General features: G+C 46.4%; 1 protein-coding gene across 2 annotated transcripts in view; it reads left to right on the top strand.

The window, feature by feature from the left end:
- Positions 1 to 27,672, top strand: part of CCM2 (CCM2 scaffold protein) — a 349,754-nt gene that overhangs the window by 135,832 nt on the left and 186,250 nt on the right. Inside the window, exon 1 of one of the 2 annotated variants that reach the window (XM_078662563.1) lies at positions 11,395 to 11,525. The exons of the other annotated variant lie outside the window; for it this stretch is intronic. Within the exon in view, the coding sequence (XP_078518689.1) occupies positions 11,481 to 11,525 (45 nt within the window). The 5' untranslated portion in view covers positions 11,395 to 11,480. Of the gene's footprint in view, positions 1 to 11,394; positions 11,526 to 27,672 lie in introns of those variants that run through there. 2 annotated transcript variants of the gene reach the window in all.

Here is a 27,672-nt window from a genome sequence, read left to right as displayed (position 1 = left end):
AGCGCGCCTTCAAATATGAGCTTAAACATATTTGCTGTGCAAAAACTCTTATGTTTGATTTAATAGACTAGACTTTTGCACCATGTATAATAAAAATGTAGCACAAATAAAATGCACACATGACCCCTTCACCTTCCTCTTGGTTCTGAAATATCATTGTCATCAGGATGGAGGCAGGAATGTTTCTAAGTTCTTGTATAAAAACTCTCACTTTTAATAGATATATTACTAAAGTATGATGTGGGAGAGCTATGTCATTTACAGACAGCACATTGCCATTGAAATGGCCACAAAGTTCCCATTGACATGCACTTTTACTGATAAAACTATATCGCATACAAACGATAATGGGCTAATTGGGTTTCAGCACATATCATTTGAACCTCACCAAGTAAGGTGTTATGATTTGTTTTTATCCTATTAAAATATATGTTTCCATCACATGTCAGAACTAATAAAAAATGTTTTTCCAACTACTGAAACATATTTCTAAATATTTGTACAGTTCATTTACATGGTATTTAATTATTTTTAGAAACAAAACTGACATCCTATAGTTTTTCATTGCACACAGCATGATTGTCAAACAGTTTGCTTTACTTTTATTTCTCTGACTGCAAAGTTCAGGTATTTTGTTAACACGATCTCCAGGATAAAATAAGGAACAATCTGTAAGAAGACATAAGCTGACCTCTGTCTTTGAATGCACAGCAAATATAACAAGATGTAAAATGCATTTTTATTGTTCTTTAAGTTTCTTAATTATAAGAACACCTGTTCTTTCTCAGCTGGAGTCTCTTGCCAGACCGGCTCGTAGTCCCTAAAAATAGCTTGCCCTGATAATATCTAACTCGTCATAGCGAGTGGGCCAGTAGATTTCTCGAGGTCTGAATAATTTCTATAGTTTGAGTCCGTGGGCCTAAAATGTCTATTTGTCCTAACAGTTGCAAAGGGCTTTATCTGTACCCTTATTTGCCTTTTTCAGACAAAAAGAGCACCATAGCCAGATCAACCTTAGGTGCAACATATGGGGTGTAATGGATCTATTTCATTTGCCGATTGTTTTTCTTACAAACTGAGCTCCATACAGAATCTGATGTGAAGGGGAAGGAACCCATTCTCCAGATCTGGAATGAGTAAGTTCCTCAGGATCAAAATATGTGAAGCCCAATGCATGAAGAGTAACAGTGCTTGACCCCGCTACTGGACCTTGAATATTAACTGGGATGATAGTATCCCCAAGTTCCTTCTCATCAGTCAGCCTGGAACCCAGAGGGGAAGAAAATGTATTCCAACAGAATAAAAGACAAAGGCAAAACAGTTTTGTTTGCTAGGGGGGTCTTAAAAATAGTTCCCTTACAAAAGTGACTTCCCTAGACTTTTTAGCTGTAATATAAGGGATTTCCTGATATCTAGTGCAAATAGGGATGGCCGTCTCCTCCCTTGGCCGAAGCGCCTCAGCTTTTCTTTTCATTGAATAAACATGTATATTGTTTGTCAAAGGAGAATCATGACCTCTTAAGTTGATTTTCTCTTCTTGAGGACATGGAGGCAAATGATCAGCTTACTAAAGAATGCTGCAATAAATAGAGTTACTGATAGCATCGTGCATCAACTAAAGTGGTGCACTCACCTCTGACTGAATGACTTCACGGACCATAATTTCCTCCTCATCTATAGACTCCTGTCCAATTTGGCCTTCCTGATATCCTCATCCACCGTGGTCTCAGACTGAACATGGTCTAAATTCACAGGAGGTTTGTTAATGGTGAGTTTCCTTATCCTGCATTTATCAGTATACTCTATACCGTTTGAGCAAGTAACTCCCAAAAAAAGTCGAGCAGCCTTAAAAAGCGAAAATTGAAATGAAATAAAAACACAAACTGTTTTTTTTTTTATATATATAAATGACTCCTTTTTAGGTTTCTCCTCATCGAAAGCTGCGCCGCGTAGCTTTTCGGCGCAGGCGAAATCTAATGTTTACAGTATGTGGCTTGGGAATCCGCCCTCTGTTCCATTGGCTAGCTCCATAAATGGAGGCTAGCCATTGGAACAGAGATCTGTCCGTCATGGCCGGAGCAGATTCGTGGGCGTTCCGGCCATTTTTACTCATCCTGCCCCTTTCACAACGTCATTGCGGTGGTGGGCGGTTCCTATTTTTTTTTTTTTTGGTGGAAGGTTTGTTTTGGTCATTGCAGGCCGACCGCCGCCGGAAGAAGTCCAGGTGAGTGCTGCCTTCTGCTTTGCCTTTCTTGCCGTTTCCGCCCCCCCTCCCGCTGTCCGTGCCTTTCCCGTCCCCCCTCCCGCTGTCTGTGCCTTTCCCGCCCCCCTCCCGCTGTCCGTGCCTTTCCTGCCCCCCCCGCTGTCCGTGCCTTTCCTGCCCCCCCTCCCGCTGTCCGTGCCTTTCCTGCCCCCCCCCCGCTGTCCGTGCCTTTCCCGTCCCCCCTCCCGCTGTCCGTGCCTTTCCCGCCCCCCTCCCGCTGTCACTCGGTTTGCGGTCCCTAATCTCACTAAATGCGATTAAATATCAGAAATGTTCTTAGAAGTAATGAAAATGTCACAAGTCTTCCCAAAGTCAGCAGAGACTGTGGTCGACGCACATATACTATTACTGATGGAGCATGTCATTTAAACCCTGACCCCTGTCTTCTAAAATGAATATGCTAAATGTTGCGGTTTGCTAACTTGCATAGATTTTGGTAACTAAGAGACTAAAGGAGAAGCAGGCCAGAGGTGCACTAATGTGAACACACCAGTCGTGTCCTGGGACTTGATGGCTTTGGGTTTGCAGCAGTAAGAGCTTTTCTGTTTGTAGTTCACTTCGAAGAGCGTATGCCAAAAGGGCATTGATAGTTTTCTTACCTAGAAACAGATGAGACTGTAAAACTAAGCACCACATCCCTGGCAGAGATGAACAATGTTTGCCGGTAGTAAGGTTGAGTGAGTAGCTTATAGCGGTGTCCATTTTGAAAGGCGTGTTCAGAGCAGGAATGACATAGTATGTAAAAGCAAAGCACAAGTAGGCAGTATCACCTGCCACACACACCACTGGATTTGATCTGCTCCATTTATGAACCGAGGATTTGCAACCATTGGGTACTCGCCAGCCGAAGGTTAAACTATGGTTGAGCACAACTTAGTTGAAATACGTCTTGCAAATAATCGCTGATTATTTTTATTATGTGAAGTCCACATCTAAATACAGTTGACAGGATTTCTGAGCTTTTACACTTTGTTGAATGTTCACACAAAGAATGTTTAAGAGTGTATCGAGGGTTCCATCTCGCCCGCTGCTGTCTGTCTGTTGTTCCGCCGGCTCTGCCTGCGTCCAGCTTCGCGCCGCTAGCTGCTTCCTCATTATAAAAGGTTGCCCGCCTTTCTTCTGGGTCGGCTGCAGGGTGCCGCTTGGCTGATTCTGGCTCGTTCAGAAATCTGCAGGCTGTGCTTGTGTGTTGAGGCAGTGCCAGGTTTCCACTTCCTGGCAGGTGGCGGTGATTCAATGTCCTTGCATGTGAAGCTTCTTGTAGGAGGGGGCGCAGAACGGAATCTGTGTCACGTGAACACAAGGGCACTTGTGCCACATTTTACGTGCATTTAACACAGCATTACCGGTTTGACAAGGGGAACAAATACATTCACGGAGGCCTTGCAGAGTGAGGAGAGGCAGGGGGCTTAGCATTTCTGTACCCCTCAATATTGGTGCTGTTTCGCTTGGAATGTGGGATGGCATACATTGCAATAATGTTCTATTATTTTTGGCCCATTTAAAAACACTGCAAAATTTGGAAGCGTCAACGATAACTGCTCATTGTGAAACGTGCCCTCTTCTGTAAAACAAACCATGCACATGTTTATTAAATATTAACCATCATTTAAAACTGCGGGTTGTCAAAACTATTGTCCAGGGGGGGACTAGAAAGAAGCCATGACATTAAAAAATACACATGGAGCGATTTAAGCGCATAGTTCAGAGAGTGACTGCAGAATGCTAGGGAGTGCTAGGGAGTGCAGAGTGACTAGGGAGTGCAGAGTGCAAGGGAGTGCTAGGGAGTGCAGAGTGCAAGGAAGTGCAGAGTGACTAGGGACTGCTAGGGAGTGCAGAGTGCAAGGGAGTGCAGAGTGACTAGGGAGTGCAGAGTGACTAGGGAGTGCAGAGTGACTAGGGAGTGCTAGGGAGTGCAGAGTGACTAGGGAGTGCAGAGTGACTAGGGAGTGCAGAGTGACTAGGGAGTGCTAGGGAGTGCAGAGTGACTAGGGAGTGCTATGGAGTGCTAGGGACTGCAGAGTGACTGCAGAGGCTAATGGCAATGTAAATGACAATGCCATTTATTTATCTGTTTTCAAAACCAACAGATAAATACAAATTTTGTCATTTACAATGCCAATAGCTCTAACTTTTCCAAAGGCGAAACCATTGCATTGTAAATGCTTGTTTATTATGTTTCCATTTTGTGCTGATGAGCCTTACTTAATATTATTATAGATCAGAAACATAACGGGGGAAGGATAAACTTAAAGCACCAACAATGATAACGGGAGCGTTCTTTTACCTAAAACTGTATGGATAAACAACAAAGTATGAAACAAAGTCTCAAACCTCTGTATTCTTGAGAATGTTAAGGCTTTAGTCTGGCTTTGTATTGAAGTGCCCCTTTTTGAAATGGTTACCCCCACTTTTTGCCTGATATTCGATGCAATTTTGACTGAAAGTGCACTGGGTTACTGCTATCCAGGTACCCAGTGCAAGATCTTTTTCCCTAAACTGCACAATTGCTCCCCCAAATCGCAATACCCTTGGCATCCCTGTATGTCCCTACTAAATGGTACCCCAGGTACCTAGGACATGGGTAGTAAATGGGTAGTAAAGGGAGCAAGGGACTCGCGTCTGAGCATACCCTGCCACACTTATGGCGGCCAAAGCGGTACAAAAGGGGGTGGTGATGGACGGAGCATCGGTACAAAAGGGGGTGGTGATGGACGGAGCATACAATACATGTTGCAGCCCTAAGGGTCCCTTAGGGCTGCAACATGTATTGTATGCTCCGTCCATCACCACCCCCTTTTGTACCGATGCTCCGTCCATCACCACCCCCTTTTGTACCGCTTTGGCCGCCATAAGTGTGGCAGGGTATGCTCAGACATGAGTCCCTTGCTCCCTTTGCCACTGGATTCAAGCAAGCCGGGCTGAAGAAGGTTGTAATGCCAGAAACCGGTCCCCGGAAGCTTTTTTCCGGTCCAGGGAAGGCATGGCTTGGCAGTTCGGGCTGGACTGTTCCCATGAGGCACAGGGTCAGACTGATTTGCATATAGCCGTGTCTGAACTGAGGTGGCAGAGTGGGCTAAAGAACGGTGATGGATTAAACCCAGATCTTTTGACTGGGTGTGAGTGTTTGATTGGTTCGGATGCTCCGTCCATCACCACCCCCTTTTGTACCTCTTTGGCCGCCATAAGTGTGGCAGGGTATGCTCAGACGTGAGTCCCTTGCTCACTTTGCCACTGGATTCAAGCAAGCCGGGCTGAAGAAGGTTGTAATGCCAGAAACCGGTCCCCGGAAGCTTGTTTCCGGTCCAGGGAAGGCATGGCTTAGCAGTTAGGGCTGGACTGTTCCCATGAGGCACAGGGTCAGACTGATTTGCATATAGCCATATCTGAACTGGGGTGGCAGAGTGGGCTAAAGAACGGTGATGCATTAAACCCAGATCTTTTGACTGGGTGTGAGTGTTTGATTGGTTCGGATGCTCCGTCCATCACCACCCCCTTTTGTACCGCTTTGGCCGCCATAAGTGTGGCAGGGTATGCTCAGGCGTGAGTCCCTTGCTCCCTTTGCCACTGGATTCAAGCAAGCCGGGCTGAAGAAGGCTGTAATGCCAGAAACCGGTCCCCGGAAGCTTGTTTCCGGTCCAGGGAAGGCATGGCTTGGCAGTTCGGGCTGGACTGTTCCCATGAGGCACAGGGTCAGACTGATTTGCATATAGCCATGTCTGAACTGGGGTGGCAGAGTGGGCTAAAGAACGGTGATGGATTAAACCCAGATCTTTTGACTGGGTGTGAGTGTTTGATTGGTTCGGATGCTCCGTCCATCACCACCCCCTTTTGTACCGCAACATGTATTTTGCCACCCTAAGGGACCCCTCACCGAACTCATGCAGACTTTCATTGCAGGCTGCCTGTCTTGGTGCAGACAAAAGTGAAAACATGACTTGTCACACAGCCTTGTATGCGATCCCCGTTGACTTCAACGGGACACCCAACACTGTATTGCACCTCTGCACCCAGCCACCCTAGCGCCCCCTGAGGTGACCTGTTGGTGCTGACTTGGGACCTTCCTCATACTCTCCTTAAGTCTTGAAAATTAGTCATGTAAGTCGATGTAAAGTACCTGTAGGCAGTATGTCTTTTCTCCATAGGATAACATTAGTGCTCCAGAAATTGCCCTGCCGACTTTTAAAAACTGTAAATAATTCTATCTCAAAATGTACAAACCTGATCTCATTGATTTTCATGCTTAAATATATATAAATATGTTATTTTTATAAATCGGCGTGGATCTTCTTATTGAGTTGTATGTATCATTTATTAACTGTGTATACAGCAGATGTCGAACACTCCTCTCTCGTAAGCCTAAGGTTGCTCGACCACACTACCCCCTACGAGAGCACCTTGGGATTGCTAGAGCAAGCACGTCTACTTATAAGGGATACCTGGGCTCTATGCACAGTAAACCTTTTTTTGGTATATTGTCTAAAGAGCCAGCCTCCTACAGGTCTTTGCAATGAAACGTGTGAGGAAAAATGTGTACACTCGCTACAAAGTTGTGCAGTACAGTTTCTGAGGAACAGTGAAGAAAGCTCCTCTTTAAAGGAACAACTAGCCTCTTTTCGAGCAAAAGAAAGCTCATGTGTGCCACTCAGAACTGAGCAAGAGGTGTGCTGTCAGCTTCACATGAAAGATAGAAAGACAAAATAAAACACTATTATGTTCCGGAAGGAAACAAAGCACAGTTATTAAACACTCAAGCTAAGATAGAACATTAAATGCCATAAATAGTTATCTTTATTTAATTAATTTACATGGAGTGACATGAATTGTGTACTCATCTTTGCCATAGCAGCAAAGAAGAGGCGACGTGCTGCTCCTCCACACAGGGGTTATACGCAATTCTGTATTGACTGTAGTTGTTAATGGTATCAATATTTTGCTGCTGGAGTAAAGCAAGGAAGACTTGAGTCACAATTGAGTCTCCAGTCTTGTAATAGAATTTGTTTCGGACTTCTCGCCTCCACCACCCCACCCCCCTCAAAACAGAGCATCATTGTCTTAGATCTAATATAAACCTGCCCTCTTTACATTCATCACTGTAATTTTACCCATGTAATCAAATCGAAACCATCACTCATATATATTTTCAGCCCATGCGCACAGCCCTTCGATTCACCTAGCTAACTCAGTGCCACACTGCTTACACTGCCACACGCATACTCCCCAGTCTCTAGGTAAGTCTCATTCACACCAGTAGGAAAGAAATTCATACAAAAGCTTGTAAAGGAAGTCCCATACCAAAGAGAATCGATTCTAATTGTTCTAAACCAAAAAAACAATTACTGGAAAAGCCTAGGAGAGGGAATATGGGCTAATTAATGCTTGATTGATGCTAATTTTGAGATGTTGTAGCAAGCAACCTAAAACTTAAACTGTTGATGGGCATAGCAAGGCAGGCTGATTGCAATTCACCATTGCCTAGTCTGTTTGAGACCAATAACTAATTGAAACAAAAGCTTGCCATTGAGCCTTGCTAAAGGGCTGCTTGGGAGTTGAGTAGTGATGGGAATGTTATGATAAACCTTCCCATGAAGGTACTGCTCCTCTGGCAGATGTATAGTAAATGTTTAGAAAGCTAGGCCTTGCTTCGCATGTAGAAGTTGTGCCTATTGCTTGTATGCATCAGGATTCACACTTTCACAGTTGTGGTGAAAGAGGCCACCAGGATTCCTATTCTGAGTCACAATTCACACTGGTAGTAAAGACACTTCGAAAGTAGAATGTTCCCTTCGTCGATGTGTTGCAGCCGGTTCTCATTAGCTGTAAATCCCTGCATACCTGATGGCTCACCTGCATCTGGCAGCTGTTATCCTCCTTTTACTTCTATTCACCTGCCTGACAAATACAATGCTTTTCCAGTCTTTAAAGGGTCACCCATGTTTCAAAGCATATCACTTTCCAAAAACGTTTTAATTCTCCTTTCACCTTAAAGAGATCACCCTCTTAAACGCCTGACTTCATCGACATTTCTGAGTCGAGAGGTTGACAGATATGTCCTTGTTGATCATCAAAAAAATTGGAGCAACAGAGGGAATATAGCCAGGTCGCCCTCCACTCACAAAGTCCATACACCAATGACCTGGTTACATAGAACACTGCAACTTTTTTATGTTACATCAACAAAGATGGGATATTTGTGTACTCCTAGGTTAGTCTACGCTTGTTTATTAGTTATGCCCACCTCCAAGTGTTCTTTTCTAAGTTTAGAGTTTGTCAACCAACCACACACAAAGTCACATCAGTTAAAGAAAAAAAGATGAGGGAAGTCAGAAAGTACCTCACGTAAGCACCATCCTTAGAGCTACTGGTTGGTACTCACCAGTTTGCTCACGTTGTCATCATCTGTAACTTTCATGACAAGAAAAGAGAGTTTTTGCTAAAGTCTTGAAATTGTGTGAGAAAAGGTGAAGAAAAATAAAGTGTAGATGATCATACTATCCATCAGCCATCTGGACTCCGTAAAGTGTGAAAGAGAAAAGTTTTCCAGGCTAAAATGAGTTGTGGACCACTTTTTTCATACATACTTTAATTTCCACGGGGCCCACATTCAGATTAAAAAGAACGGCATGTTTAAACCATCTTAATTGGAATGGCCGACATGTTATGTTTCATTGTATCGCACATTTTATGGCAAAATTTCATCAGGGCTCGCAGACGCTTCTCCACCTCACTGATGCTTAAAAGATCTGTAGTGGTTGACAAACAAGATACTAGAAAGGTAGTGCCAAAGACATAAAACACACACACAAGTTTTTATTCTGTATCAACATTACCACACTTTTTTTTTAAGTGTGTATATTTTGTGCCATAATTACCAAGTGGTTGCCAGGTGGACTCCTACCAGCAACTCATTCGGGGGATTTTCCCCATGAGGTAAAACGCAGCCACCAGCAGTGTACCTGTGAATACATACACACATTATTTAGCCATCATGAAATATTGACGCTGATAACATTGTCATTCTTCTCATGTTTGCCAAATAGTATCCTAATGCCTTCTTCAAATCTTAAGAACTATTTAAAAAAAACAAGTGGAAGCATTAGACAAGGAACCGCAAAAAGATCTGTGCACAGCATGTCACAGAACTTTCTTAACCCCTCCCCTGCTGGTCACGGAACCACTCCGTCATCAGCTGCGGTCGCGCTGTGCTGATGACGGAGCGGTTCCGTCACGGCCCGCTCGGCACGCCTGCGCTGAGCGGATTCCCCGCCTGCGCTGAGCGTTCCATTGAGCGGGCGGGGCCGTGACGGAACCGCTCCGTCATGAGCACAGCCGCGGCTGGTGACGGAGCGGTTCCGTGACCAGCATGCGCCCGCTCCGCCCCCTTAGCACTGCAGTGAAATAGCTGCCGCAGTGAAGGGGTTAATAGAGACACGGCAGCCCGCTCACCCAGTTTTAAATACCAGGACCCTGTGCTTTATTTGTGCATCGGAGCGAAAGTCAGACTGCTCCCCTTTGACTCGCATCTCCCCACTGCTATAAAGGAGATCTGAGCTTGACAATTCCCTAAATGCCAAGGAAACTTGTGCGCCGAGTAAAGTACCGGGCCGCGACCAGGAAGCAGGAGATAAGCCTCTCTCTCTCACCTGGATCAGAAACAGTTGTTAACCAATCCGGTGCCACGAATAGATGCAGGGGCGTTTTTTAGCTACCAACACACTCCACTTAAAATGCAGTAAAACCGCGGGCGCCATCTTTCAATTGTCAACGGCTGACTGCACGGCAATTGGTGTTTACTATACTGTGCAGCAGCCGGATTTTCAACTCTGTAGGTGTTATAGTATTTCACCTAAATTTCAAAGTGTTCCCTACGTCGCATATTACAGCGTTCAATTTCATTACATTGTAGGTATTATAGTACTTTGTCTACATTAAATGATATTCCTTAGATTGCACAGCGGGGGACTTATTCAGCCCAGAACTATCAAGTCTCAACTCCATAAGTTTAGTACAAAGGAAAACATTTTAATACGCTTGGCCATATATGCCTGATGTAGGTGCTAGAATATAAAACCACCTCATATTATTCTAGTCCATCAAAGGGCCCAATCTCAAAGCGTTCCCTACGTCGCATATTACAGCGTTCAATTTCATTACATTGTAGGTATTATAGTACTTTGTCTACATTAAATGATATTCCTTAGATTGCACAGCGGGGGACTTAATCAGCCCAGAACTATCAAGTCTCAACTCCATAAGTTTAGTACAAAGGAAAACATTTTAATACGCTTGGCCATATATGCCTGATGTAGGTGCTAGAATATAAAACCACCTCATATTATTCTAGTCCATCAAAGGGCCCAATCTCGTCTGAGTTCTCCACGCCAGTGCCATGGACAGGCTACTCCTGCCTTCACACTTTCAAGGCAGATGTGTAGAGGGTGTGTGTAAGTACATGCATGGCCAGTAATTCCAATCATGGCACCATTGCCCAAATGTGTGAAATACGGATGATATGATCATCTACACTTTATTTTTCTTCACCTTTTCTCACACAACTTCAAGATTGGGTAACCACTCTATTTTCGTTTCCTGTCAGAAAAGTTACCGATGATGACAATGTGAGCAAACTTGTGAGTACCAACCAGTTGCGCTATGGATGGTGCTTACATGAGGTACTTTCTTACTTCCATCCCCTTTTTTCTTTAACTGATGTGACTTTGTGTGTGGATGGTTGACAAACTTAAAACTTAGAAAAGAACACTTGGAGGTGGGCACGACTAATAAACAAGCGTACCCTAACCTAGGAGTACACAAATATCCCCTCTTTGTTGATGTAACATTTAAAAGTTGCAGTGTTCTACGATACCAGGTCATTGGCGTATGGCTGTCCTTGTTGATGCCATATTTTGCTACACGACTACCTTGACCGAAGTGTTTAGTGTAATAGAACCGAACTGTTCCCTGTCTTTCTGACTCTAATAAAAATGTGTTTTCTTTAGTTGTATTTTAGTCACTGACTTTGAACGCCACACCTTTTCAGAGAAGGAAATTGTGGTTTCTACTTCCTGCTCAGTTGCTTGAGAGCTTTCACTGACGTTTATCTATGTTTCTTTAAAGTAGCACTGGGGCAAATAGTGCTACAGAGAATAAGGGTGTCTCTCCTCAAGTGAACGTCAATATTAGCGGAGACTACTGCACGCGTGAAAGAACTGCACCAATGACACCTTCTCCAGCCATCTTGGGAGTTGAGATGGATGGTGAGGTAAGTAGTACCAAGTGTCTGCAAGAGGTCCCAGTATTTCTACCATCGGATATTGGTTTTGGGACATACAAGGTGGGGAAGGGAGACACGGAAGGGTGGCTAGGTTTCGCCATGAAGCGCGGGAGAAGACAACACTTAAGTAGCAGGGTTCAAATTATATCCTCAAAACCGTGTTTTGTACACTTTTTGATGTATCAAATGCCATTCAGATGCACATAGACTTCTCGTACTATGCTGCCATAGTTCGGTTACAGACACGTATTATGGCGAGCTGCTCTGCCTCTGTGGCATGTTTGCGAGAAAAAAAACAGTCGCCATTTAGTGCGTTTGTGTTTATCTTGCTGTTCCCTTCATAGTCACAAAACAGGAAGGAAACAAAACCGAACTTCTTCCCTTACAGAACCCTGCTCCGGCGCTAGGCATCGGGAGCAGGCTCCGTCCCCGCGGTCCGCCCAGATGTTTGGGGCCAGAAAAGACGGCCCAACATCTGCTTCCAATAGCGCCGGGGCGCGGTCCATTCATTTCCACAAATAGAGCAGCTTCGCGGGATAGCTCCCCGCAGGGTCACTGTAAGAGCGGTTTGTAAAAGGAGGGAGTGATGTCATCCTCGCCGAGTTCATTTGCTGTTTTTCATTGGGGTGTTTTAGATCGAATATCTTTCCTGCTGGAGAACAAGGCTTTATTTTGCCGCTCTCACACCGCGATCGGCTCTCCAGTCCTTTGGCAGCCGGCCACCTCAGCCATTGTGCTGTGACAGGCCTGTGTGCTGCTGGTGGTGGTGTGACTGGAGCCGGCTTGTCACCAGAAGCGTCGGGCGGTGAGCAGGGCACGTCATGTAAACAAAGGCGACATCAGCTGTGGGACAACAACGAATACGGCTTTTGTTGGTGGCCCTTCCAGCTTTATTCCACGTGCTGCTTACACACTGGACCTCCACTAGTGTCAATGAGGGGAAAGTCGCCCACCCACACCGAGGCAGGCATTGCTTTCTGCTGGTTTCTGTTACGTGTTACTCCCCCAAGTGTTGAATAGGTGTTGTGAAGGAAATGTGTTAACCCAGGCAAAGAGCAAGTCGCCTACCCAGCTATGGTTTGTTAGCAGGACCAGCCTTGAAACCTGTCCACAAGCATACATACCATTAGACCCGATTCAGGCGGGAGATTCACGGGTTTTGGAGCAAACAATTGCTTTATTTTGGCTGTCTCCAGCCTGAAATTGCCCCTGCTTCAATAGAAGTCAGTGAGATAAACACATTCTTCCGATCATTAAAAAAAATAAATAATAATCCAACTTTCCTCTCCTAAAATGTTGGCATGTATGCCACAAGCAGAATTGTTATGGATGGAAGGCCGTAGGCGTTTCCCTACCACCCACCCTTTTACTTAGTGGGGTGGTTTTAGAGGGCTATATACCAGGGAGTCCACCCCTCTGCGCGCACTTGCAGGCCACGGCTAGGGTCTGTGTGAGATGAATGCCATTTCGCTAAAGCACAACCCCTTGATGAATTTACATAATTTCGATTGCACCAAAAATGAGATGCCTGAAGCACACCCCCTGTCCCCTCCCAGATAGTAGAAAGTAACTACCTCCAAAAGTACTACTACCAAAAAGCTAGTTAGCTGCAGAAATTAAAAATATTCAGAAATAGTTGGTATTTTTGTTGGATTACAAAGGGCGGGCACGTTTTAACACTGGTTACACAGGTGCAGTGTTTTTTTAGCTACTAGAATATTAAGGCACAAACAAGCATGCGTCACCTTGTAACGTTTAGGTTGTTCACAGGGTAAATCAAGCTTTACAATTGTTTCGGTGTTTCCTTATGTGGAGATGGATTTGTGTACTTCAACGCTCTAAAGTTTGTAATGGCATTTGAACAGGGCTCGAGTCGGGGTACCACGTGGGTGGACGGCGTCCCCCCACTTATTTTACCGGGGGGACGCCATCCCCCCTGCCAAACAGCTGGACTTTACTCTTTGGCCTCTCTGGAACGAGATCGGAGCTCATAGCAAGCTTCTCACGCGCTGACATCTAAGATGCAATCACATCTAAGGGGTGAGCTAGGGGAGGCAATGAGCCCGATGGTGCAAGCCACCTTTCGTGACGTCACTTCCGGTCGTGACGTCACTTCTGTTGACAGCGTCCCCCCACTTCTTTTTTTAGGACTTGAGCCCTGCATTTGAATATATAGTAGGTGTCATTGTTTTCTTTGCTATCGCCTTTGAGTTGTAGTTCGGACATAGATGTATGTGTGAATGAAACAAAAAAGTGATGCGTCATAAGCTAGAAATAATCTGAGCCATGCCCAGTTCCAGGAATTTTTATCTGGATGGACCAAGAGTACGTTCGGGTGGGCCAATGTGGGCCCATTTTCTGGAGATAGCCTAAAAGCCCTAGATTTACATCGGATCTTATTCCAGACAGGCATATGGAGAGTTATTTAAGAGTACGTACTGATACCTGTCAGGCCCATCCGTCATCATTTCCAGCAGGCCAGGCTTCAACACAAGCACCTGGACACCAAGCAGATTGTAATAGTTGAAGTTTATGAAGGTCCCCATCACCACACTAACACCTTGACATCTTCGCACTAGGAAGACTGGCTATTTAATTGTTACAATTTACCAGCACATATTTCTTTGCACGTGGTGAACGCTGTAACTGTTTCTTTTGGTGTCATTATTTTGAGGTGTACATTCATTTTTTTTAAAAAAAAGTTTAAAAAGCGGCAACACATTTGTTAAAAAGAAAGCAGTATTGTTGACCACTGAGAGCAGTTTTCATGCCTGACAATTGTAAACTTGGTCATTCCAGTCAAAGAGGTAATATTATAGAACTGTAATACACAGAGTGCCACAGATACAGAAGGGCCTCAAATGCTTGTCTTGCCCTTCTGTAATACTGATAGGGCTGGCGCACATGTAGAACCAGCCCTAAACTCAGAGGATATTCATTCATTCCTTTACATGTGGTCATGTCCCCCTGAAAATAAGGGGATAATTATGTCTCTCCACCTGTTCCGTATTATGGATGTGGGCACAGAGACTAACAGGCACAGGGTATGGGAAACAAAAGCAAGCATCCAGACTAACAATACTCCAGCCATGGTTGCGTTTTGTACCGGGCTGAACTGAATGCACTTGCACCGCCGCCATACTTACTTTGTAGATAAGATTAAAGAAATGTAGAGGCATAATTTGTATGTGCTATGTTATGTTGATTTGTAAAGCTCACTTTTCCCCAGGGGTGGTGTGGGGTTAGGTGGTATCCTGGTGCTGAGCAGGTGTCAGACTAGCCAAGCGTAGGGCCTAATGTGTTTATTTGAAAAGCCAGGTCTTGAGCTTTATGCAGAATTCAAGAAGTGAGGAAGAGTTTTGGATGTGTAATGGCAGGACATTCCATGTTTTAGGAGCGATGTAGAAGACTCGGACTACCAGATCAGGTTTTTTCTATGTGTGGGATGAGTTCAAATCGGTGTCCTGCCGAGCTGAGGTGTCTGAAAGCAAATACTATTGTTAAGGTATGCTGGGCCTTCTTGACCCGTTTACAATCCATGCTTCATGCCTCATTTGCCACATTCCCCCTGGCTCCGGACCCACCGCCCCCACTAACGCTCCTTATCCAACACCCCTCCGGGGCACACATGGTCTCTAAATTATACAAACTGTGCAGTGACTCAATTCCCGTTTCTGACTCCAGGGTTCATACCGCATGGGAGGAAGATCTGGGTAAACCCATCACAGACGACCAATGGGAGCAATGTTGTAGAGCCACCAAAGTTGTTTCCCTAAACAGTAGACACAAACTCCTTCATTTTAAGTTTCTCTGCAAACTATACCATACCCCAGCTCGCTCTCACAGAATTGACCCTAGTCGTCCCCACTATTGTCCAACGTGCAAGGCCACCTTTGCCGACTTTGCTCACCTCTCTTGGACTTGCCCCACCTCTCTTGGACTTGCCCCCTTCTTCATGAATACTGGTCTCAGATACACAGGACCCTCAGCGATATTTTAGGCATGAACCTGGTGCCTACTCCCGAAATTGCGTTGCTGGGCTACGTATCCAACTTCCCTCGTGCTGTTAAAAAACTTGCTGCCTCGGGCTTTTTGTTAGCCAAGAGGGAAGTCGCTTTGCTGTGGGGTGGTAGACGACCCCCGAAGTTGAAAGCATGGCCTGGAAGCATGGCTTTTTGTAGCACTAATTGTGAAGAATACTCCGCTCAGGTCCCTAGTGCGTCCAGACCGGTGGACATTTGGGGTCCATACCGTACCTACATTACCAAGGTTAACGCTGCACACCAGTCGCAACCAGAGAATGGAATCGTACCCGAGGGAATTGGCTGATTAGACTTTGAGGTATAAATAATTTGCACATGTTTTACTCTGATTGATGTTTTGTCCGCAGACATATTGATGTTTTTAGGTCTCGCCTGTCGATGCGCATGCGCATCGAGCAAGCGAGACTATAGGGGCTCATCCAGACTTTATCTAACTTGCAAGGAATCGTGGCGATTCCTTGCAGTGCCCGTGACTTTTAAGCTCAATGCGCATGTGCATTGAGCTTAAAAGCGCGTGCACATGCCCCCAGCCGCCTGCCTTGCCTACTCTCTCTCACAGCCTCCCCCAGCTCCGCCCCCTCACTACTTGATTGCACGGCCGCTAGGCCGTGCCTCCCCTACTCTCCTCCCCCCTCCTCCTCTCCTCCCCTGCCTGCCTGCCGCTAGGCCGTGCCTCCCCTACTCTCCTCCCCCCTCCTCCTCCTACTGCCGTGTCGCACCTCTCCCCTCTCCGCCCCCTCCCCTGCCAGCCGTGTTACGGTGAAAGGCTTGTTCCACATAGGAAAGATATTCTTCTTTAGTTTTCACTCCTTGCATCTATCCACTATTGTTCCAGATTCATATGAGAGAGGTACACAATTATTGACCCACTGCTACTGTTTGTTGTCATATTTCATCCACGAGTACCACCACCCGATATGATGTTGTCATGCCTACAATACCTCTTCGTTATTCTGTCCCCTTTGCTTAGACGCCCGCTCCGCACCCCACCACCATTTGTTCCCTCCCGAGACCGCCCTCCAAAACAGAGCCCCCAACCCTCGTCCGCCCCCCGGCAGACAGATGCGCCCTCGCCACACCTCTCCTGCAAACCTGGCTCGCGTGTCTCCCCCCCCCCCGCCGCCTCCCACTTGTCGTTCTTTGCTTCTTAGTTAATGGTGTGGCAGCATGTGAGACGGACAAGAAGGGGGGGCGAGGGGGGTCATAGCCCATTCTTGCAGATCTGGGGCCATGCTTCTTTCGCTTGTCTAGCAGGAAACCAAACTCCACCGTGGCTGCCCCCGCACTGCCTCCCCCCCCTAGTTGGACGAAGCATCGGTCGCACGCCTAGGAGTCAGCACACCGTACAATACTCGCCTCCAACATGCTGCACCACGACAGCCCACTTGTATCCAGCATCTTACACCCAGGACCTTATACCCAGGTGTCACAAGTCTCGCCACCCCGACCCCGGACTCGGTCGGCACCTCCGTGCCAAGTGGTGCTTACACGCGACCATCGCCCGCATTTCCCGTGCTTCGGAATTCAAATGCTCTCGCCCGACAGCCTCTAACAGCAGCCCACCTCTCATGCATTACCCGCCATCTCCCGAGCCTCGCTTTCCCCGCAGTATTTCTTTTACGCCCCCAATGATGCCCCGTACATCCCCAAGACCACAACCCGTCCCCATCCACCAGACCGGCAACCTCCTACCAATGCATAGTATATGTATTTTTGTCCTAAACCAAAATTAAAATGCTGGCCCTGCATAACGAAGGTCATTTTGAATTATAGAGCCACAAATAGAGTATTTAGAAAACCATGGTGTTAACCCCTGTGGGGCGAAAAGCTTCATTGGCTTGGCGCACCATAAGAGGACTTCTTATTCTATTTGCAATACTAGCCACCCGGCAACCTCCTTCTCCCGCTACCTGCCGCAGCTCCCTGCCTCCCCCAGATCCCACCCCTCCGACCAACTTGGTGCCTGCCTCATTTGGTCACCCTTTAGGAAACTTTTGTCACTCTCACTTGTGAGCCCCCCAGCATCAGGCCAAACCCAGCGTTGAAGCACCATTGTGCAGCTCTGCGATGACCCGACAGCGCTTAACCCCCTGCAGCAGAACATTTGCAAAGCACATTTGATCTGAGTTAATAAGAACTTGTTGTTTGTTTGTCCTCTCAGACATTCATGCAGCTGTTGCTTCTCCAGTGAGACAGTCACTTCCTCCTTTCCTGTCCTCCCTGTATCTTTCGCTGTGTCCACCCTCTGTCGTGCTCCCTTCCTCCGCCCTCTCCTTCTTTCCCACCCTAATCTAAACCCTCTCTTTTCCTTCCCTCCATTCTCTCTTCCATTCTACTCTTCCCTCCAACGTCTCTTTCTTCTATATACCAATTTATTTTATCCATAGCTGTGTTCTCCTTTCCCCTTCCCCTCTTCAATCCCTCCACTGGTCTCTCCTCTTTTCCACCCGTTATTCTTCCTTTAAATCCTTTCTTTTCCAGATTCCTCATTCCCTCCCTCACACTTCTCATCTCCCTCTAAGACTGCCTTGATCTACGCCACCCTCCCTGCCCTGCTTCTCTCCATCGCATCCCTACACCCCCCCCCTGCCCTCCCTCTCTCTCTCTCCTCCTCTCACACTGCCAGACTCCTGGCCACCGGTGCACTGAGATGCTCCCAGCCGAGCACTGGCCCCAGTGGAGCCAGCCACAGCCCATCCATCACTCTTTATCAGTGCCCATGTGGCAGTTCGGTGGGCCCTGACACCAAGGGGAGGGGGACCTGCGGGGCCGCGCGGGAGGGAGCTGGTGGAGACAGGGGGAGTTATTATTGAGGTGATAAGCAGCCATTACAAACAACAACAACAACTGTCCGGTCTGGTAACTTCAAAGAAACGTTGCATAATGTATGTAGGCCAGGAATGTAAACAGTCAACGATACAATGCAATGCTAGGCAATAATGCTTTATTGGCATTACCGAAGGTCCAAGGATTGCCAAATGCTAGAGGTGTCACATTTACAAAAATTATAACTATTGGCTTTGTAAAGAAGAAAGCTATTAATTTAGCTATTTAGAAAAAACAACACATAAATAAAAAACAAAAAAATAAATAACACCTATAGCTCAAACTTTACTACTGCGAGACCTATTGCATTTCCAATGCTTGTTTCCGGTGTCAACTATGCAACTCTGATGGTTAGTCCTACCACACATATGTCGCTGTGTCAACGATTCATTTTTTGATGTTTCACACATATCTCCATATGTACAGACTTCTGACTTATTGACGTTCCTGTATTGTACCGCACATTAAGACATATTTTGTATGCTCGATCTCCTTACTGCAATCATCTATATACTATGCTATGTAACCCACATTTTGTGTTTGTACTTCTATGCGAAAAGGGAAAAATAAAGTTAAAAAAAAAAAGGTATGCTGGGCCAGATAGCCTTTGAAGTGTAGGTGTGGAGTTTCAAATATGCTCATTTGGGTATGGATAGCCAGTGTAAGTCCTTGAAGTGAGGTGAGATTTGAGAGTGCCGTCGGAGGTTGAGTGTGATTCTGGCCGCTGAGTTCTGGATGTTCCACATACAGCCTCCTGATGAGATGCGTGTTGATCCTATCCTAGAGGGTATTCTTTTACTCTAGTTTGCTGTTGACAAGAGTGTTGGTGTGTGTTTGCACCTGTTGTGTTTTTGTGCATGTGTCTATGGCATAGTCATTCTGGTGTGGGAGTTTCCGTGCACAGCATTAGTTTGAGCCAGGTGCGAGTGTGCTTATGTGTATTGTGGATAGGAATAAACATGGTTTCGGGGTCATGATGGATGTCTGTATGTGGTGTCTTTTGTGTTAATTAAATCCTGGATGGGTGTACAAAATGATATTGATAAAATAGCACAGTAACTTATTTGAGGTCAGCAGATGGCATGTTTTTTCTCAACGTGTATATGATGCAGCTTTGTGTCCTGAAGATCTCATGATCTCACGCTCTGCAGCTTCTGTGCATGGATCATCGGCCATGTGACCTCATCAAACCTAGTCCTATGCAGTGAAATGTAAAAAGCAAGAAAACGCTATTTATGAAAAGTGACCAAAATGTTGTCTTAACATTTTTTCATATTTCTTTTTAATATAAACGCTTTAATGTATGCAGAGACTATCTATTTAGAAATGTCCATTATAAACCCTACCTGTGAATTGAATTATTTATTCTGAAGTAAGTTTGGATAATTAGCATTAAAGCCACTGTGTATATATCATGCCACATTGCATAACCAGTGTTAGCCCTTTATTAAACTGAATTTTGATCAGTCCCATTGCGAGCAGATGTGAATAGATAAATTGTAAGATCAATACAACCTGGTCTACTATAAGTATACATTAGGGGACGACCAAATTATGCTACAGGGTAGACTAAATTAGGCAGCAAGAAAAGGCAAAGTGTTTGGTATAATGCAGCACATTTTGGGATAGTATTACATTTTTTTTCTTTTTTTACACTTATTAACACTGTCTGGCCATTGGTTGCACCTCATTACTACTCAATTATAGCCATAGGCAAAAAAAAGGCTTAGTAATTACAAGGCATCTTAGTGACGCTAGTAGCAGCTACTAAGGGTGCGGTGCCTGAATAATTGTATGTATAAAAGGGGTAAGTCAGACTGAAGTCGGAGAGTGTGGGCGCGGTGCAAGAGATTGTCCACAGACATGCTGTAGCAGCAGTACTTCGCTGCCCACAGCAATATGGATGAGTGAACAAGTAAGGGCCAGTTCCAACCCTCTCTTTGCTGGAGTAGAAGTTGCACTTTGTTGCAAGAGGTGTCATGCGCCCAAAAGCTTGTTACACACAGCTGGCTGGCCCATTTCTCCTACTGCCAGTGTGAGAAAGGGGTAGAATGTTGTGTACATATAGAGGAGTGCACACAATCCTTCCCTAACCCTAGGTGGCAGAGCTTGGGGCTTCTCTGTCCCTGGAGGATACATGTTTGTTTGGGGTCTCCAGAGCCCAAAAAGGATTGGGTGTGAATTCCTCCGTACCTCACAGAGCGATTCCGCACCTGTCCAAGGAGAAAATTATGCCACAGCAGCCGCTAGACCCACATTATGGCCCCTATTTAGTAAAAGTGAGCGCCTGCCTTTCCGGGGCAGAAAAGTACCTGCTTCAGGTACCGAGTGCATGATAAACTACCGAAGCTGGGGAAACAAAAACCTTATTGGGTACCCCCAAGTCTTCAGAAGGCATGGAGAGCTTAGGGGAGCACTCAGAATAAGCCCTAGTGTCAGTGGTGTCTGTTTCACGGGCCTCTATGCGCCCCTTGTTCTTGTGCATGTGTGGGTGTGGTTATCTCTACTCTGGCACTTTCATATGAACCTTCAGAAGTTGTCAAAGAGGGGGAGAGAGTTCTCTCACAGCATACTATAATATCACAGTTGATGTACTGTATTTATTTTACTCTGATACTGTTGTTCCTGAAGCAGTACATGTCGTGATGTTCATCTTGCCCTTCACCCCACCCTCTTCCAATGACCTCTCCTCTTGTACCCGGCAGCCAAGCTACACCCAACTGACAAGCCCAAATCAGGGCGACACAGGTTTTGGGTTGCTTGTGTTCCGATTCTGGGAAGACCTGGCCTTGCAATTCGGGCTAGACTGTTCTCAATGGAGCAGTCTCAAGACTGATTTGCATGTTGCTGGGGCCAAACGGAAGTGGCATGGTGTGCAAAATCATAATGGTCTGGAAGGGGGCCCCAAGTAATTACCAATGGCCTAGATGAATTCAAACATTCCATCCATCACTTTTTTAAAACATTTTTTTTATACCTTAGTGTGTCAGCTTTGCCCAGACATAGGCCTTGTGCTCACTGCCCCACTGTGGCCAAGCTACACCTAACGGAAGAGCCCCAATCAGGGAGAAATCGGTCTTGGCTTGCTTGTATTCCGGTTTAGTGAGTACCTGGCCTGGCATTTCGGGCTGGACTGTTTCCATTGGCACAGGGTCAAGACTGATTTGATCTGACTTGCAAATTGCTGGGTCCAAACTGAGGTGCCATGGTGGTTAAAAGGACGATGGGTTGGAATACTACCCTGAGCAATTGCCAGTGGTTAGACTTAGTGCAAGCATTCCTTCCATTACCTTTTGTGTGTTTGATGTTACTCCTTAAGTGGTCAAGGTTATGCCTAGACGTGGAATCAGTGCTAACTGTGCCACTGGAATCAAGCTACACACGTCAAGAGCCCCAATTAGGGCAAAACCAGTCTTTGGTTGCTTGTGTTCCGGTTTAGAGGGACCTGGCCGGTAGTTCAGACTGGACTGTTCCTATTGGAGCAGGGTCAAGACTAATTTGCATATGCCTTGGTCCAAACTGAGGTGGCATGTTGGGCAAAAGAACAATAGGTTGGAAGGCTAGCCAGCGCCATTGCCAGTGGTTTAACTTATTGCAAGCATCTTCCCAGCATCACCCTTGTGCGTTTCTCCTCTCATGCTGTCACATCGCCTTGTTGTGAAATAGTTTCATCCAATGTCCACTCTGAGGCGGGTCCTACAGCAACACAGATATGATTTCTATTTTAATAATACGTTTATGAAATCTTTCTTACGTTACCATCATTTTGTGGTACTGAATATTCTTCTGGAACCCACCTTTATAAAGGGCTGGAGGTACCTCTCTTACCCATGGTTAGTGGCTATCAAAGTCTTAATAGTTACACATATTTGTAGAAAAAAGGAAAGATAAACTCTACAGACTGCTGGTTATGGCAAGACGTACAGTAATTCTTCTAGTACTGAGCTAGATGTGCTTAGAAAGAAAGCGGAGGTTGCTGTGTGAGAAGGACTGCCACCAGTTTTACTACTCGGTTATTTCTCTTAGGGGAGGAGTTCTGGTTGCAGACCGTAGGTGCGGGCTGAAGTGATGAATATATCTTAATAAAGTTTATTTAAGATTAGCATAATATTTTTGAAACTTTGAAAAAAATGTATTCACATTTTATTACATACTTCATTAAGTGATGAATATGGAGGATGTTGGCAGTGCTTTATTTGGGAAAGAAATCAAAAAGATTCTTGCTAAAAATTAGGAGTAGCAAAGGGCATTTTTTCTTTGCCAGAAAGATCTCCATTCCATAGAAGAACGTCATTGAGAAGATCATATCCCAGTTTTCAAAAACAAAGATATAATTACCCATAGTAGTACTGCACAACACTCTTCCATGTCTCTTTATTTTTGCTTGAAATCCTTAATGAAATGTTTTCCATAAGTCAAAACAAGACATGGCCTCAGATTCAAATCCACACCACTTACATATTGAACAGAACATTTCTAATCAATAAAACAGAGATGCAACAATATGGTGATAGTAGTAGCAGGTGTAGGACACCCAAAGGCAGGTATACATGTCACATACCAACTTACAAGGAAACAAAAAAGTGCAATAGTGGTCAGTCCGAATGACTCCCAGAGAGCCCCAGGTCCATCCTACTGCTTTGGAGCAGCGCAAGTAGGGGCCCTTCTGGTGGGTGGCGGAGGGAAAGTGTCTAGTGTAAAGGGCACCCTTGTGGCGACAGGCAAGCTCTCTAGTCAGAGTTGCAGTGCTTTGAGCTTGGGTAGGGCGAAGTAGGTATGTTCAAACCGAGAGAGATAGTTAATTAGTGGCTGCCAGATATGTGTGAATTTGTTTTATCAGTGTGGGCCAACTTATGCGATAAATGTTTAATTGCCATAACGTGCCAGAGGCAAGTAAACCAAAGGGCAATAGGCGGGCCTTGGGTTTTCTTTTAGATGTGAGCAATGAGCTGTTTTGCATCACCTAACATATGGTTAATGAGCCGCAGTGTGTATTTGTCATAGCCTTGAGTGCAAGGGGTTGTATACCTAATATGATGGAGGTGTTGGTGGCAGGGGCTGGGAATACTACAGTGCCCTCTATATGTCCAAGGATCTCCTTCGAGTATGTGGTGATAAATGATCAAGAACACCAGGTGTGGCAGAAGTCAGCCGACTCTACTTCACACCACCAGCAGAGGACAGAGGCTGTAGGGTAGATGGTGTGCAGGAGTGTCGGGTGTGGTATGATTGTGCCATGATTTTATAGGCTGTCTCTTGGGGTATACTTCTGTATAACTTGGGTATGTCCTGCCAGTGTTTCCCATGTTTTTTGCGAGATTCCCTCAGAAGTGCTAGTATGCCATTGCTTTTGGTATTCGTGGATGCATGGAGGTGCAGAATGTTGGAGTACTTGTTAAGTTCTGGATAGTAGCCCTCTGGACCCATTGTAAGCCCTGACCAATTTCTCAAAGGACGTGTAGGTCCGCCTGGCTCTATGAGCATTGAGGGGGTGAAGCGCCCAGTGATGCAGTTGACAGTATTGCAGCTTTTCAGGAACCTTAAAGTCCAGTTTCCATTGGCAATGGAACTTTATGTTGTCACCTACGGAGAGGTCGCGCAGAGTCTATATTCACCGGTTTTCCAGCTGGGGAATGCATGGGGGTTAAGGGCAGGAGTGAACTCCAGAGTACAGGCAGTAGGCTTGTTGGGGGGCATGAAGGTGGTGATACTCCTCTTGAGTGCCAGTTTGTCCCAAATCTCTGAGACTGGTCTGGTGGGAGTAGCAATATATGCACTTCCAGGACTGGTGTGCTTGGGGATAAGTCACCAATCGGTCCATATGGAACCATTGTTTGTCTCTTTAGCGAACGACCATTCAGAAATAACTCCGAGATGAGCTGCCTAATAATATTCAAGTAGGTTAGAGCAGGCCAAACCACCTCTGTCTCTAGGTAGCATTAACAGGGTTGGATAGCCAGGGTTGTTTGAGTGTAAGTGCTTGATATCATCAGAGGGGATAGCTGTGGGTAGAGCTTAAAAGAAGTAGAGAATTCTGGGGAGGTCATTAATTCTTACAACATTAATTCAACCCAGCCCTGAGATATGCAATTGCTTACAGCAATGGAGGTCTTTAAAGATGGACCTTCGGTATTCTGGCCAGTTGGCTTATGTCAAAGAATGCAGTGTGGGGATGAAGATACGGTCTAGGTATCGTATCGAGCACAATGCCCATTGGAAGGGGGCTAATGATTAAAGGGCGGGGTGGTCCTGTTGGGGTATGGTGAGCTTCAATGCATAAGATTTGGTCATGTTGACTTTAAAGCCTGATACTGCCTTGAAGGCAGAGGCGGTAAACAACCGCGAGTAGGGAGGTAGCCGGTTGTGTGAGAGTAAGTAGCAGATTTTGTGGGACTGACCACAGAAAGGAATACCCGCTATTGCCGCTGTATGTCGGATGGTGATGTCTAAGGGTTCGACTACCAAAGTAAAGAGCAGGTGTGATACGGACACCGTTTCTATGCGGTTGAGGATGGTTCTGATGGTGTCTGTGGCGCAGTCAGCGCGGTTTCAGTAACATTGTTGGCACAGAGCTTCATTGTGAGGCATCGAATAAGTGGGTTAGTTCCAGGTATTCGCTGAGCTTTTGGTTGATTGCTTTCTTGAGTACTTTGGCTGGGTAGGGGAGCAGGGAGATTGGTCGGTTATTTTTTAGGTCGGCAGAGGGCATCTGCAGGAGGGGTCTGACCAAGCGTTTTGCCATCCGTCTGAGAAGGTTGATGTGGAGATGGATTGAGGATGCTGGTGTGTTCAGTGCTGATTTGGTTGGCTCTGAGGTTGAAGAGATGGTGGGGTCAGGGGTCAGTAGGTGCCCCTGAGTGGATGGAGTACATGATGGGTGTGGTAGTTTGAGGGGCGATCAGAGACGATGTGGTTATCGTTCGACTGGTGTTTGCTGGTTGATTAAGGTTGTCGAGGCCGAGAGTGGTGGGTTGGGGTTGAATTTCTAAATGGTTTCAATCTTGCTCTCGAAGTAGTTGGAAAGGGTGTCGCAGAGTTCTTGGGAGGGATGGATAGTGCTCTCTGTGGCTGTCTGGTTTGAAAACTCCTTGACAATTTTATAGAGCTCTTTCGTGTGGGTGGGCGCAGTGTCAATGTGGTCAGTGATTGCTGTTCTCTTGGCTTCCTTGATACGAAGCTGGTAGTTGTTGAGGGCTGGTTTGTGAGTGTCTCCGTCAGAGAGGTCCTCAGTGACGCACCATTGCTTCTTGAGTATTTAGCAATTGCGCTTGGTGGTTCGGAGCTCTGGGGTGCACCATCTGGCTTTTTAGGAAGTTTAGTTGCCTTTCGCTGATTTCAGCCGGGAAAGTCTGTCAGTGCATTTGGTGATCCAGGAGGTGAAGGCCGGACGGCTTGGTCATGGGCTGCTGCTGTTTCGGGTTGTGTGGTGCCAAGGGCATGTGTCCATTGGGTCTCGGTTACCTTGCTCTATCTTTGGTGGGTGGCACTGTGATACTTGGAAATGGTATGCTGGGCATTGGAGATGGTAAAGTGGACGATGGCGTGGTATTTCCAGGTGAGTTCTGTCACGTGGGGGAATTCGATTCTATCGCTGGAGGTAAAGATGGTGTTGAGTGTGTCCCTGACTTTGTGCGTGGGTTCAGTGACCAGTTGGGTGAGGCCAATGTTGTTGAGGTTCTCCAGGAGACTGGTGGATTTGGCGTTGTTGGGGTTGTCAATGTGGAAATTGAGATCGCTGAGTAGGACGTAATGGAGCGCATCGATGGCAAGGAGAGCGGTGAGGTTGGAGATGACGTCACAGAAGGCCGGTTGGGCTCTCAGTGGTCTGTAGGCAAGGGTGCCTCTTATCTTGGTCTTGGCATTAATCTGTAGTAGGAAGTTGAGGTGTTCGATGAGAGGTGCTGGGTCGTCGCTGGTGAAGGTGCATCAGATTGTTTCCTTAAAGATGATGGCAATGCACCCGCTGTGTTGTTTGGTTCGGTCTTGGTGTATCATCTTGTAACAGTTGGGGTGGTGGGGCATTGTCTGGGTTCGAGGAAGGGTTGAACCATGTTTCGGTTATGAGGGCTACGTCTGGGAAGAGCGGGGTGATGGTTGTCCTAGATTTCCATTGTGTGTTTGTAGAGGGAGCGGGCGTTGAGCCGGATGCATTGGAGCAGTTCTGGGTTGTTCGTAGTCCTCTGTGCGGGGGTGGCGCAGGTACGAATGTGGGCAGGTGGTCCCGTGTAGCAGGAGGATCGGCAGTGGCTGCAGGTGAAGGTTTCTTTGGTAGTTCATGGAGAGGACGTGAAGCAAGAGCTGTTGTTGCGCTGTCCGGTGTCCCAGGAACTCCTCGGTGGTATATCGCCAGATGATGGGAGGACAAGTGGTCCTGACGCTGGGTGCTGTCCAGGCGCAGACCAGCTTGCCTTTGTTGCGCCAGCTGCGCTACCGTCTCCATTAATTGTCCTGAGAGAGGCCGGCAGGAAGGGCACTAGCGGGAAAATAAGCGGCATCTGCAAGACGCGATCGATGTAGTATGCGGTTGCTTGGCAACAGGAAACAAGCGTCAAGTGAGGCAGGAGAAAAATGTGGGAGGGGAGCTGAGACTTTCAGCGTCCGTTTAGTCTCCCTGCAACCGCATATAATGAACGGCGCCCTCGCTCGCGGCTTGAATTAAATGCCGTAACCACGGGAAAACGTGCGCGGCGGGCCAGTGTAGAAAGACTAGATCAGGACAAGCGCCGAAAGGGCGGTGGAAATTGTCTCGTGGGATGAGGATCACAATTGGGCCTATTATTAAATCATAGCGAATTGGGCTCAAGATGGGAAAACAAATTATCGCACGATTGTCAGCTTCATTAAAAATTGTCATGCTATATATACAGTCAAGTATTCACTAATTAAAATTCTAAAACAGTATATACAGTGACACATTCTTCCCTTTTTAGGTCTCGCCTGTCGATGCGCATGCGCATCGAGCAAGCGAGACTATAGGGGCTCATCCAGACTTTATCTAACTTGCAAGGAATCGTGGCGATTCCTTGCAGTGCCCGTGACTTTTAAGCTCAATGCGCATGTGCATTGAGCTTAAAAGCGCGTGCACATGCCCCCAGCCGCCTGCCTTGCCTACTCTCTCTCACAGCCTCCCCCAGCTCCGCCCCCTCACTACTTGATTGCACGGCCGCTAGGCCGTGCCTCCCCTACTCTCCTCCCCCCTCCTCCTCTCCTCCCCTGCCTGCCTGCCGCTAGGCCGTGCCTCCCCTACTCTCCTCCCCCCTCCTCCT

Source organism: Lissotriton helveticus, chromosome 10 (assembly GCF_964261635.1).
Source record: "Lissotriton helveticus chromosome 10, aLisHel1.1, whole genome shotgun sequence".
Lineage (NCBI taxonomy): Eukaryota > Metazoa > Chordata > Amphibia > Caudata > Salamandridae > Lissotriton > Lissotriton helveticus.
The sequence above is the reverse complement of the archived record's forward strand: the minus strand, read 5'-3'. Positions and strand labels throughout refer to the sequence as shown.